At 41.5% G+C, this 14,264-nt stretch overlaps 1 protein-coding gene across 2 annotated transcripts in view; it reads right to left on the reverse strand.

The window, feature by feature from the left end:
• Nucleotides 1–14,264, reverse strand: part of ADAMTS17 (ADAM metallopeptidase with thrombospondin type 1 motif 17) — a 159,133-nt gene that overhangs the window by 70,609 nt on the left and 74,260 nt on the right. For both annotated transcript variants that reach the window (XM_038146789.1, XM_038146790.1), the window contains exons 9-10: nucleotides 10,696–10,836; nucleotides 9,246–9,396 (exon numbers count right to left, since the gene is read on the reverse strand). In XM_038146789.1, the coding sequence (XP_038002717.1) occupies nucleotides 9,246–9,396; nucleotides 10,696–10,836 (292 nt within the window). The remainder of the gene's footprint in view (nucleotides 1–9,245; nucleotides 9,397–10,695; nucleotides 10,837–14,264) is intronic.

Here is a 14,264-nt window from a genome sequence, read left to right on the forward strand (position 1 = left end):
GTAAAATTGGGAAGACAGAGTGGGTGCTGGTAGAAACAAAGTAATAAAAATGAAAACAGCTTTTTTTTTTTTTTTTTTACAATTTTGGCTGGAAACCAGAATCCCCTCCATAGCCCACAAGAACATGGAAGGTGATAAAGCCAGGTCACACGCCCAAGTATGAGCCATGGCATGGGGAAGCAATGGGTCACCTCAAATATGTGTGTTTGCACCTGCAAAACAGCCCAGAGTAGGGATACAGAGGGTGGAAATATTCACATACATGTGGGTGTGGTGTGTGCATATATATGTGTGTGTTTATGCCCATATATTCATCTATACACACACATAATTGCAGGGAGATAAATAAAATAAATACCTCTCTCAGCAACAGCAACCTTTCTGAAATCTCCCATCTTCGAGGTATGGAAAACATTGGATTTTTATAGCACCCCTGTGTTTGATTCAGAATCCTAAATGCAAAGCATATTTCAGGAAACAGTTACAGAAAAATCTGGTAATGGTGCTGAGCTCTGTGTTCTGGTGCCACACCACTGCAAAGCCCAGGCCCTCGTTAGCCCAGTCCCTGCATTTAATAGCGTTCAGATACCCCAGCAAAGATGAAACCATCAGCTTTGGGACTGTGTGTTCCCAAGACGTTTTATCATGTTAATAGCTCTGTTCAAAAGAGATCATGTATCCTCCTCAGCTACAATAGAAACCCAAACAAAACTCCCCATTAAACAGCAAAGCAGTCAGTGACTTTTTAATGGTTAAACAGCCAGCTTTGTGGGGAAATATCCAAGTGAGAAATGGCAGGACTTGAAAGGAAGTTGTTGTATGTGAGTGGCAGCTCAGAGCTTATACTGATACAGAAGAAGCCATCAAAAGAACTGTATTAGAGCTAATTCTGCATTCAGCAACCAGCTTTCAGATGGCAGGTCCCTGCCTGCAAAGCTCTCCCTACAGCATTCAAGAAGTGCCAGTAAGGATTTTCCAATGACAGATATTTCGCACTGGAAAAATATTGATTTGTTGAAACTGTCTGTGGGGAAAGGTCATCTTTGGATCAGCTCCCAGTTTGAAATATTTCCAGGACAAAAATAAAATTTTAAAAAGCGAGATGGCTGTTGAGAAGTAGTGTTTCAATAAAAATTTAAAATTATTCTAAAAAAAAAGAAAGAAATCCTTTTTCAACCAAACTCTTAAGGAATTTATACAGCAAAAAAATAAAATTCAGAAACGGAAATAAAATTAAATGGTTATAAAGGTGCAAATTTTGGACTCTCAGAAACTCCTGGGAGATAGGAAAGCTCATCTGCACAGCTGTTAGGAAGCAGTCCTGGGAGAGATCAGGATCTGGAAACTCCCAAGCTGGGAGAGATGTGCTGGGCAGGTGAGCGGCGCTTCCGATTACAGGGATTATAATGGCATCCATTTGACAAAGGGGCCTCACTGTGCCAGGTGTTTTCTCTCCCTCAAAGATCTCACCATCTAAACAGACTCCTGGGAGCTTGGGGATAAAGGAAGTTTTATCACTCTGTTCTAGGTGGAAAGATGAGGAACAGAAAGGGATTAAATGTCTTGCTGAAAGTCTGCTGGGAGATGAGCTGAACCAGAGCAGCTCAGAGCTCTCTGCTCAGTGTCACAGCCACAGGCTCCTGTGTCACTGCCTGCTCCAGCTGAAGCCAGGCTCTGGCTCTGGCCCTTCCCACCTTTCCCAGCTTTCCACACTTTCCCAGGATGGCGTTCCCTTCCCTGGGACTCCATCCCCACACAGACTCCCAGCATGCAGAGCTCAGGCATGGCTCAGTGAGGGGATCTGTTTGAGGTTCCTTAGCTCAGTGCTGCAGCTGGAAAGGAGGAGAAGGCAGAGTCACTCCAGCCAGCTCCTGGCCCGCAGGCAGCAAGTCTGGAGCCCTTCCTGGGGTAGCTATTGCATCACCACTGCTGCCAAAATCTGCGTGATCCTGCCCCATGACCGCATGTGGGCCCACAAGAATGGGCTCACAACACTCCCCCAACTCAAACCCTCAGATTATTAGCTGCAAGAGGAGCTTTCAAACCTCCAAAGTATAAAGAGAATCCAATGAATAAAAATGTCCTTTCCACCATGGAACAGCTCTACAGAAGCTTGTTCATACCCTGCACATTCACTCCTTTACCTTGTCTGCATCCAAGGAAAGAAACACTTATTTCTCCTGCAGATGATTTTGTTTCTGCTGCCCACTGGAAAGAGGACCCTCTTCTTTCTAGCAGCAGAATTAAACCACCATGAAACCAATTTTTCTGTCAAAATGAGGGGACTATGAATACGAACTTAGAAAAAGTAAATACCCTTAAGGGAGAGGAGCAAGAGACCTCATAACACACAGGCTTGCTTCTAAATAGGCTGACTTTCAATGAAGTATCAGAACTCTCTTACTTTGCCAAGGTTAAGGCTCAGCATATTGCTGACCAGGAGAGAAAATGTGCTTATGAACGGGATCATAATTAATATCTATTAGGTAAAATAAATACACAATTTACTCTTGTTTTCCTGTTCAAAGCACAATTCAAATGTTCTCAACGTCTCACAGGATGCTTCTGAGCAGCAACTCTTTACACAAGGTGACAAAAACAATGCCCCCAGTTTGTACACCATCACTGTCTTTAATTTTGGGTGCATAAACAACCCCCAGCAATCACAAGGGAGGTGAGCAGCATTGTTTGATGGAGCTTCTTGCTGCTGAAAATGAGATGAAAAGTGTTCCAGACTCAAATCCTGTAAAACTGGAAGGCACTCCTGGAAAGGAGCCACATTGACCCAGACAAGATAATTGTGAAACTCAGATCCATGTCTCAGTGGCCAAACTGCTGACCTGTGTCTAGAGCTGATATTCCAAAATAGTGCCAGACAAGCAGTGGAAGACTCCCAGACTGCAAGGAAGGCACAAAGGAATAGAAACACTTTCTGTTTTTTTTTTTTTTAACTGTACATTGGGAAGCAAACAATGGAAAAGGAAAACACTGTCTCTGGTTTCAGCTGTCTCTGGTGCTTTCAAGGAAAACTAAAAACCTTCACAGTCTAAAATATTTCTTTGCAAAGCAGCAGTTTCATTTAATTTTTTCATGTACCTGGAATTAAATTAATAGTCAAAAGAAAGAGATTGGAAAGAGAGCATTCATAAGACCACAAGCTAATTTTATGGCAAAACATCATGCTGAATACAAATCATTCCAGTGCCTTTAAGGCACTCATGCCACCGGCTCCAGGGATTCATAGAGATGGAAAAATCCAAGGAGGACTGGATGCAAGGAGGACAAGTTTGATGCACTTTCCTACCAACACACAACTCTCACTGTGTGAGCTCTTCAGCTTTGCTGAGCCCACGTTTTAGCATCTTAAATGAGAGAACGCAACACAAATGTGTCGCTGGAAAAATCATAGAAGTGTCTTTATATGGTCAAACCTAGAAGTAGAGGCCCATGGAATAAAGCACTGGAACAGAGTCTTTGAATTAAATGATTGGAATTTTGTACTGTGACTTATTACCAATGTCTAAAAGAGCTGTTCTTAAAAGTAATGTTCACTCAACAATTCCCAGTCTACTCCTCAGGCCTTAATACCTGACTGTCAGATATAAAAAATATTGATTTGTTTTGAACAACAGGCAGAATTGTCCACTAAAAAAGAAAAATAGGAAAATTAAAATAATGAATTCATGGATTGTGTTTCTTGGCCATGGGAAAAGAGAAGCAAGGGACAAAAAATAAATACAGATATGTACACACACCGTTCAGATGTGGTTGTGAAAATTATGGAGTTTCTCTTGAAGTGTTTTGCAGATGGGAAGTTCCCAGCAGGCCAGTGGGAGAAGTCTGAATGCCCTTCAAGCTTGTTATACACTATTTTCAGGCTGATACTCAATCGTATTCTGGCTAATTTTGTAAATTTTAGACTTTAGCTGTAGATGCCACATCACAAGGTTACACTAATTCTTTCTCCCTCCCCTTGTCTTAATAAGAAATGAAAACTTGCCAAGCTGAAGTGTTTAATTCTTAATAGGCTCTCTCTACTATTGTTAAGAGTTTATTATATTTATATTCTGAAATTTCCACATTGTATTTTTATAATTTTATTTTGGTTCCCTTCTCTCTTTTTATTTTTCTTTAAACCACTGCACGAGAATGTGTTTTGACCATCTTCCAAACTGAAACACGTACAAAAATTTCTGAAGCATTCCAATAATTGTAAACTGGGCTGTCCTGCCCAGGCAGGAACTCTGCTTCTCTCTCGTTCTCTCTCTCTCTCTTAAACAAAAAGTATTTCCACTGAAAATAAAGAGAAAAAGGTATTTTTGCAACATACAGAAGCAGTGAAATAGGACACTTCAGCTTCATAGAAACAGGCAATGTGAAAATAGTCTGAATTCTGACAATCTACATGAGGAAAACTATAAACTATAGAATGGCAATTAAGTTAATTGTTACCTTTACTTCTCAAAAAAAAGAAAAATCAGCTAATTTTATTTTAGAATTGCCAGGCTTCTATCCTGCAAGCCTCAAGAAAAACCCAACCCATCCTCTTTCACATTTATTAGTATTACTATGTAGACAAAGTCCCTGGTTGTACAGAAAATGACAATGCAACCTATTATTTTCAGGATAAACCAGTTTTCAATCTAATTACTACGTTCTTGTAAATATTCTACACATCACTAAATAATAGGGCTCACTATCATGGTCTGCATCGCACAAATGGCCCTGCAGAGAAAAGGCAAACAGAGGCCCATTGATTCCCATGCCCAGAGCCCAAAAGGCCACTCCAGCAGTCTCTTTGCAAGATCAAGACCACAGAGAGACCTACAATTGCTGAATTATGCTCACCACCACACCATCAAATACGTAAACTGAAGGGGAACATTAAATCCACTTGATCATTACAATTGCTGGTTTTTCTTTACTTTGTTTTTGGTTCCTCTCTTTTTCCACATTAGCCAAGAAGTCTACTTTGTCTCCTTTGGCTTGCAGTCAACTTTGCCCTCTTGTTCTGTAGCTTGTAGATATTGGAAAATACCTACATTTGTTAAAAAACAACCTGAACCTAAGAAAAACAGTGGAGCCAGGTCTAGCTGGTTTAGTATTTCTAAAAACAGCGCTATGTCAAAATTCACATTCCCAGCTACATCTGAGTTGACAGTGCCCCTTGTCAGAGAAAAATCTCTTGGTAGCAATGCTAGTCTCCTCCCAAGTGCCACTCCAGCCTCAGCCCAGTTTTGACTCAAAACAATGCTGGATGATAACGGTTACGTAAAAAGCCGCAAAAATGTGTTAATAATAAATAAGCCAAAAGGCTTATAAAACAAAAAGCCAAATGGATACACGAGATAGAAATCACATTTTTTCCCCCCATAAACATGATTTCAGTGCAAAAGCCTCTGTTGGTAGGCGTGCCAGCCTGAAAAATAAAGATTAAACACGCAGAATGTTTCCATGTGAGGTTTCAAATGTGTTTTGATGAATTTCTGAGGGAGAAACACCATCTCTGCTTCCTGAGAGACTGAGCAGAAACCACTCGTGCTATTCCTCTTGGAATAAACACAGGGGCAGCAAAGGGTTAACTCCTGCTCTCAGGCATCATCGCCTGGCTGGGGTTGGAGCTCTCTGCTTCCTCTCTCGGAGGGGTCAGATGAATTCACAATAGCTGATTCATAGCCCAGTGTGGAGCTGAAGGACAGAGGTCAGACAGGTTGAATTGCCTGTAATTTGCACAACTGCTCCCATGCTAGCTGTGGATTCACAGCAGCATTCAGCAGCCAGAGCCCCTCGGGATCTCTGTGTTTGGGGTGCACTGATAATGCCCTGTGCAGTGTCAGAGGTGCATTTCTGACCAGCTTTTCCTGCAATTATCATGATGCTGCTCAGAGCTTGAGAATGACACATTCATTTCTATAAAAGCAACTTGTCTGCCTCAAAATAAAGGCCACTGTGTAACCTCTAAGGTGGGCCAAAGCTCTCCCAACACTGTGCAGCTTCCCAGCTGGAGCCAGGCAGCATGCCTGTCATGGCAGAGCACACTTATACAGCCTGCTAGATTAGCTCTTGCATGGATCACACAATGCCTGACATTTGCAATGGGAAAGATGAACAGAAAACACTTTGATCCCCGTGCATATTCCAGGAGAAAACTCTGTAACTTGGATATGAATGGGGATCTACTGAAGGGTCTTGAGAGATTCATTAATCATAGAACCACAGAATGGTTTGGGTTGGAAGGGACCTTAAAGTTCATCCAGTTCCAGCCCCCTGCCATGGGCAGGGACACCTTCCTCTATCCCAGGCTGCTCCAAGCCCTGTCCAGCCTGGACTTGCACACTTGCTCCCTGCCCTAACAGGAGCCCAGGCTAAAAGCCTGATTCACAGCTCCTTAAAGAGGTGACGTGCACTAGAAAATCCTACCCAACATTGAGGTAACAGATCCTGAATTCTACGTCTGGGAGGTCATAGATTACTATGGATCATCTGACTGTCATAAATTCATTTTTTTAGTGTATTAAAATGTAGAAGGAAAGGAGAAAGGAATGTAGAGGTTTGGTGTATGTAAAGCTGAGCCTTGCTCAAATGTTTTAATTTCTGTTCTGTAAATTTGGAGCAGAATAGCTGCAGAATAGCTGGTTTGGCAAACAGAGAGCTACAGTTTTGTTCTAAGGCATCTGAGTTATCCTTAAAAACAAAATGGAAGAAGAATTTTGGGGATGCAATCTCAAAAATTCAGATATGGGTGAATATTCATGGATTAACTATCTTGTTGGACTGGTGTGGGAGGCCCAGCCACTGCCAAGCATTGAGGGACCTGACTCCCTGTGAAAGCAAAGATCACATTCCTTCAAAAAATTGGGCTTTGATGTTGTTAAAGGATAGAGCTTACTGCACAGAAATTTTCTGTCTTTCTTAAAAATGTTGAAATTTTGGAATTATCTTACCTCTCAAGTTTGCTTTAAACCAAATTGCATGGCATTTTTGAATATAGGGCCTCTAGTTTGCCTGATATAATTATGCAGCTCAACTATCTCCAAAGAAATACTGTAATGTAACTCTCTTATTATATAAGAAAATAGGCAGCAGACTCATGTAATCATAAAAAGATTGAGCAGGCTCATTTCCTGAAGCTTATTTCCTGTTCGTAACAAATATTTACTGTCAAATGTTTATTGCTTTTACATTTGGATTTTTTTAATACTTTATTGAATTAAAAATACCACATTACCATTGGCTAAAAGAGGAGACAGCTGTATTTGCCAATAATTTCTACAGCTAATGCCAGTGACCAGTGCCAATTTTTTTTTTGGTTCATATTTTTGTAGACAGCTTTGAGACTTATGATACAAGTATTCTGCAGATGAGGCCTGAGGAACACAAAGGTGAAATGAACACAAACTTCAGAGGCTTAAAAATCAAAAGTGATCATTTCCTTGAAAGAATTTCCTTTCCTTGCTATCAAACACCAATTCAGAGTAGCATAACAGGATGTAAACACATGCTTAAACTAATGGCATGTGACATAACTGATCCAGAGCTTCACAGGGTGAATGCTAATTCTTAATGCACATCTGCAACAGAAATAATTCAAAATAATTCAAAATAAGGGACTGCAAATTAGTTTTAGTCTGCTGAAGTTCTACCAGGCTTTTCATTAGGAAGCACTAATGTCCTCACAAAATATGCTTCTCTTTTGGGAGGAAGGAGAGATGGAGAAAAAGGGCACGTTTTTCATTGGGTTCTGAAGCGTCAAATAATTAGAATGGTGAAAAATCTTGGGAGACACAAACACCTGCTGTCTGCATCTCACAGAGAATAGTGCCTCTTGGCACATTATTCTGGCAAACAACAAGTCCCTGAAGCAATTCCAGACTGGACATGCAACTCCTGTGTGAGAAATGCTGACCACCTACCAGCGGGCTGACATTCTCATCAGGCACTGGAATATCCAGAAACAAAATGGTTTTTTATCACAACAAGGGAAATAGCAAAAATCTCTTCCAAGAGCAGTCCAGCTGGGTGACACCCACACAAGTGGAAGAACTTGAGTCATGCTGGGTAGATCTGAGGTTTTTTTTACAGACCTATATTCTAACACTTTGCTTCCAGTACAGTAGTCCTGGTGGTCTGCATTTTCTTGATGGAGCTGGGAAATACAACCTGTCCAGATTATTTTCCTATTATTTTATATTAGCTAGTTTCCAAGTCCAAAAAAAATAAAATAGCTAATGTGAAACTAAGAGCATTTTCCCAGGACTTGCATGTGTTCCACAGTTTTAGTAATTTGGCACTTAGAAACCCCAGTTATCTCTGATTATTATTTTCTTTCTTAACACTGATTTAAGATCCTAAGCTTGTTCAGAGTGGAAATGAGGGACAACTAAAAAATACAAATGGCCAGTTATTAAAAGCAAGAAACCTGTCTATTCTTGGCTGTCTGTACAGGAGGGGATGCTGCCAGCTGATGCAGGTGATCCATGACTTTTTTTTGATATCTCCAAGGCCACACTGGAAGCAGGCACTACCTCACTCCCTGTCTAAAGCAGGGGACAAGATCTGCTCAGAATTAAAGGATCTGATTATGTGTAATACCTTATGAAAATTTGGCTGTCTAAATTCCAGAGGATGAGTCCAACAGCCTCATCTCAAACACAACCTACTTCCAGAGACAGCAACAGTCAATATTTCCATTTTGCCAACCAACCCCATGATACTCCTCACTGCACCCAAATCCTGATTAAACATCATGTTACATAGAAAACACACAGGATTCTGCACAGAATTCTATAAGGCCTCATGAAACAAGCAGACATCAATATTTCCTCAGCACAGAGTTAAGAGTCAGCTCCTGAGAACACTGCAGTGGTCTGAAGGTGAAGTCTGGGAACGCCCAGCCAGCCATCTAAGCTGACTCTGTGGAAGTAGCCAAACACTCTTGTGAGGAGAGACTTTCACCTCAGCTGAACTTCCAGGAAAACAATCTCTACAGAGCATTTCAGCAAAACAATCTCAAAAGGGAACAACGTGCAAACACCAGTTTTTCTGAGTCTGCTCTGGGAGATTACCAAGGGGAAAGAAGGATGAGGCCTAAGCAGGAGCGGCTGACACGGAGCTCAAGGCCGTTTGATTTTCCACCAGCAGTGCTGAAACTGAGGGAAATACAGACTCCTTTTCTCTTCCCCGGGGTTTGGCAGCTTTATTTCCACTTCCCACCTTGTTTCCAGCTACAACCCACGAGCTCTTACCTCCATGTCCTTACAGAAGGTGGCGTTGGTGCCAAAAAGGATCTGGCACTGCTCGTCGGCGCTGTAGTGCATCCCCGGCAGCTTGTGAGGGAGCCGCACGGAGTACTGGCTGCGGGGGTCTGTCAGCAGCAGACAGGTGCTCACCTTGGACCTGGGAAGGAAAAATGTCCTCAGGGAAAGCCCCTCTGAACTGCAGTGTTAGGTCACTGCTACAGAGGAGCCCTGTCCTCTCTTTAAAAGGGAGTCTTGTGTGAAACTGCGGGGTTTTCCCTGGAAGTCTTCCGAATTGTTGAGAGCTGTGGATATAAAATGGCCTTGGGAACTCACCCGTGGCCCCTCAAGGCAGGACAGATGGCATTCACAGCATTCTGGGCTAAACACTTGTCTAAACCAACATTCACAACATTCTGGGTTAAACATTTGTCTAAACTGTTCCTAGAAATCTGATAGAGGCTCAACTCAGCCCTCAGGCAATCCAGCCCAAAGCTTCACTCACCTTGAAATGACAGCTAGACAGTCTTCCATCATGTCTCACCTCAATCTCCCCAGCTGAATTCTGAGCCCTTGACATTTTTTCTTATCCATCACAGGCATAAAAAGAAGATTTTTCTCTTTGCCTTCACAGCAATATTTTACAAACTGGAATATCAGGGACCAGATGCAACCAGATAAGTTCAGATGCAACTTCTTTTTCTAATTCATGCCTTTAAAATGGCACTAAATATCCCATTTTTTTTCATTATTTTCCTTTCTTTCTCACCTCTAACCCCCAGAGTGGGAAATTTTCCATGCTGAACCCACTCCTAACACAAAGCACTGTGCCAGGCACTGTCTTTCAGAGAGCTGCACTGTAGGTTTAAGATTAGAACTGCAGAGTTCAGATAATTCCAGTGCTTCCTGTAGATCATGAGATTTAACAAGCAGCAGAACAGAAATCCTTTCTGAAGAACTGAATATGATGAGCTGAAACATGGATGCAGTGGGAAAGAGTTTATAGTGAACTGTTTCAGACCAACACTCATTGAGGAGTGAGAAAACACATCAGAATAACCTCCAGGCAAAGTCAAGTTTCAATAAAATAAAAGCTATTTAATAACAAGACAGTAAAATCCACAGCATAAAGCTGCAGCATCTTTAAGCAGAGATTCCTGCAAGCCACCTACACACAGATTTCTGTCATTGCAAAATTGAAGGGCATTCTCTGTAAAAAAAAAAGGTGATATGGGATTCTTTTAAAGATGTTAACAGCACATTGACAACTGCACATAATTCTTTTGCCTCTCTTCAATCCTCAGTTTCAAGGTGCTATTGCAACGGAGACAGGTTCAAATTTGCATACCCTAATGACACACGTACACTTCTTTAAAAGGAACATTGTTAATACTTTCACTTTAAAGCAAAAGAGTGTATTCTTGCCTGGTAGGATTTTGACACTCAGCACAATCCTTACTTTAGGAAGTTTTCAAGGTCATCTCGGCTGCACGAAGACCAGGAAAGGTCACTTGGGTTCCTGCCCTTCACCCATTCTCCAGACATGATGTGAGACCTCCCAGCACAGGGCTGATGATCATCATCGTGGCTCATCCCCATGCTGTTGGATTAGAACAACACAACAGAAAAAACCTATCAAGTTATGATGTGGATTTCTCATTTCCCACTGCCCTCAGCAATGAGAAAACTCTCAGCATTTAACAGCTGCACAACAGGCTGGACATACAACACACAATCAGCCATGTACTGCCCTGGGCACCTGTTAAATAAATGAACTACAGGTTCCTTTAATTTAGCCATTGCCTTGATTTCACAAAGTGTTTGGTATTTGTGTGTTTGAAACTGTTAAATGTGCTTCTTATGGACTTTCCTCCCAGGGTTTATGAGAAGTGAACCTGGAGAAGTGATGCAGCTCAGAGAAGGGTATCTGCTGGAATAGTTATTGAAAATTTTGGATTTCTTTGCCAAGTCTAGTGAATAGGATCCTTATAATTACACTGAGAGAATGATCTAGAGATGGGCCAACTTTGTTCTTGCATCAGTGTGAATTTAGAATATACTGTTAGGAAAAACATTTTTCTAAATTAGTATCATTGTACAATCATCTAGCTTTGAGGCTGATCCTTTTTTGAGTGGCAGGCTGGATCAGATGATCTCCAGTGGCCCTTCCAACCTAAATTAGGCTCTCACACTGTAACAGCAGTGTTTAGACTGGAGCCTGAGGCAAATCCAAGCCCCATTTCTGCAAGCACTGTCCAAACAAGCACCAAGACTGCCCCATGCTCATCTCAGCAAGGACAGAATGGGACCTACTCAGCAAAACAAATCATCTAAACAAACAGCAGATTGTGTTGTATAAACACACAGAGGAACTCAAACACATTCAGTGAGGATTTCCAAAAGCACTCAGAAACAGAAATGTGTTACTTCAACCTCCAGCCAACTTCCCCCTCAGGACCCTTCTGTCACCAGGGGAGTCTTCACCCTTGGGCTGCTACAGCAGGTCCAGGTTCAGAATAAATCCCTGCTGCCACTACAGGAAGGTGAGACTCCTCTGCTACAGGTAAAACTTTGTGAACAGGGAAAAATGGTGTGACCAAGGTCACCTGCTACACTCAGTCCTACACTCAGCCCATCAGGACAACCTGCCTGGCAGTGAAAGTGACTTAAATATTTTCCATCCTACTGCAAAATAAACATTAAAACCCTTTTTCAGAATCATACAGAGTAATAACTCTTTGAAACAGTAACATTCCTCCTTCAATTCCAAAGTGAAATGGAAAGTGACTTTCAGAAGAAAGGTGCCTTTTATGGCCAGTGTCACCTAAAAAAACATCACCAATTTGGGGCTGAAAATACAGAACTCACTGGATCCCCAGATGGTTGGCTGGAGCAAGCCAGGAGCAGTCCCTTTAAATATGCACTGTTTAATCCATGCTATTTCCCTACAAATCTGAGGCTCCTGTTTGCTTTCTGACTGTGCTCTTGGCTTTGCTTCTCCCCAGTCGTGGGACTCGACTGTTCAGAGCCCAAACACGACATCCATTTCTAGTAGCAATGAACCAAAACCCACTTCAGCACTTTGATAATTATGGCTTAGATTGAACCACCATCTCTGCTATTTTTAGCTTACAGTGAAGATTATATGGTGGAGTCTATTATTTTAGGTTTATCTCCAGGGACATTATTTCTAGCAAAACTACATTCAATGTAATTTTTAGACTCAGAAGTTCATAGTTATTCTTCTTTTTAAACCTTTGTGGTTTCTGAACACTGCAGAAACATTAACATCAAGCACATTTTGTTTGATGCATGCAGGAATAATCTAACAGTCTATTAGTAACTCTAACTTCAAAACAGTAAAGAGTGAAATTCCTGCTCCACTGAAGTGAATGGGAGTTTTGCCATTGACTTCAATGGAGCCTGGGTTTCACTCCAAATATTTTACCCATGTTGTTTCTACACACAGAGAAAACTCCTCACATGCTAGGATGAAAGTTCCAGCAGTATTTCTCCAATGCAAATAAGCCCATCTAAAGATTGTGTTCCTAAAAGTCAGGAAAGGAAGGGCTCAGCACCATGAAGCAAGGGATGTGAGCTTGTCAGGAATCTTCCAGAACCAAGGTTGCCCCAAAATGCCAGTTTGAAGGCTTGTGGGCACGCAGCAATCCTGTTAACTTTTCTAAGGGAGACCAGGCAGGTTTCCAAGGTTTCTTGCAGCTTGTCTGCCTTGTGACTGCCACAGTGCTGACACTCAAAGCTGGGTCCTTTTTGGGTTTCTACTCTGTTTCTGTGGGATGGGATCTGGCAGCCCTCCTGTTCTGGCAGCTTCCTGAATGGCACATCAGGTGTCCCATCTCAAAAGCCTGAAAACAAATCATCTTCCTGACTTTGCAAATGCTTCAGGATCCCTGATTTTATCCCTTCCAGAAAAGTCTAGTGTTTAGTCTAGAGCTGTTAATTAAGAAATGCTTTAGCTTTCTGATTAGCTTCAATTATTTTTTGTCAAATATGCTGAAAGTGAGGTTTTGTTGGCAAAAAACAAGAGTAGCACTTACTAATTAGTACATTCTTGTCCTTAACTTTATCTTAAACCTGATCTCATCAAAGATGTCTTGCCTAAGACAAATGCTGAGGCTGCCAGTCTTTACTCAGCTTTATTTTGCAGGGGGTTTGAGGCAGATAAAATTTGTTCTCTATAAAGAACAAATCAGAATTCACACCTCAAGTTATTTACAGGCTTCTTCTGAAATTCATTCAATTCTTACATGTGTGGAAATCTACCCATTTCTGAATCATTCCTGTTTTCTTAACAGAAATTCTTTTAAAAGTCACAAGCATAAAGGAATTGAGCCTGAAAGGAATACCTTTATTGGTATAAAGCAAAAGGGCTTTGCCAGTTTATATTAGCTTGGGATCTGGCCTCAAGGTACACAGGCAACCCCTCCTGGCCTCTCAGTGATGAGTATCTGGTAGAATGAAACCAGCAACACCTTTGGAGCCTGTTTTAATTGGCAATGCAGAACTTTTCTCAGCATCTACTTTACCTTACAATGACTCACTTGAGAAAATGATTAAATGACCTGCAGGACTAAGGCATACCCTCGCATGCTAACACATTCTTTTCTGAAGTTCAAGGGTCTCCAGCTACATCAAAGGGACCAGGTTCTCCTAAATACTCAGTAAATGCAATGCCATGCTGATTCTTTTCACTAATGAACAGTCCTCCTCCTTTTAACAGAAAAAAAAAAGGGACAGAGCAGTGTGTGTTTGTACCAAACACCAGTGCAAACTGAATCAATAGTTTACATTTCATTTGTGACCATCTAATCTTACCTGCTATTCAGAATTCAAGTGGAATTAGAAGCAGGTAATCAGTTTCTTGAAATATTCTGCCTTGGGAAGTTCTATTCTTACATGAACTGATCTTGAACAGAGTTGATAAGAAAAGCTCCTAGATTAGAAGTAGCAATGCCAAAATGACAGTGCACTGCCCTGCAAACCCACTGCCCTGTGTGCTCCCTGAGA

Source organism: Motacilla alba, chromosome 10 (assembly GCF_015832195.1).
Source record: "Motacilla alba alba isolate MOTALB_02 chromosome 10, Motacilla_alba_V1.0_pri, whole genome shotgun sequence".
Taxonomy (NCBI): Eukaryota; Metazoa; Chordata; class Aves; order Passeriformes; family Motacillidae; genus Motacilla; species Motacilla alba.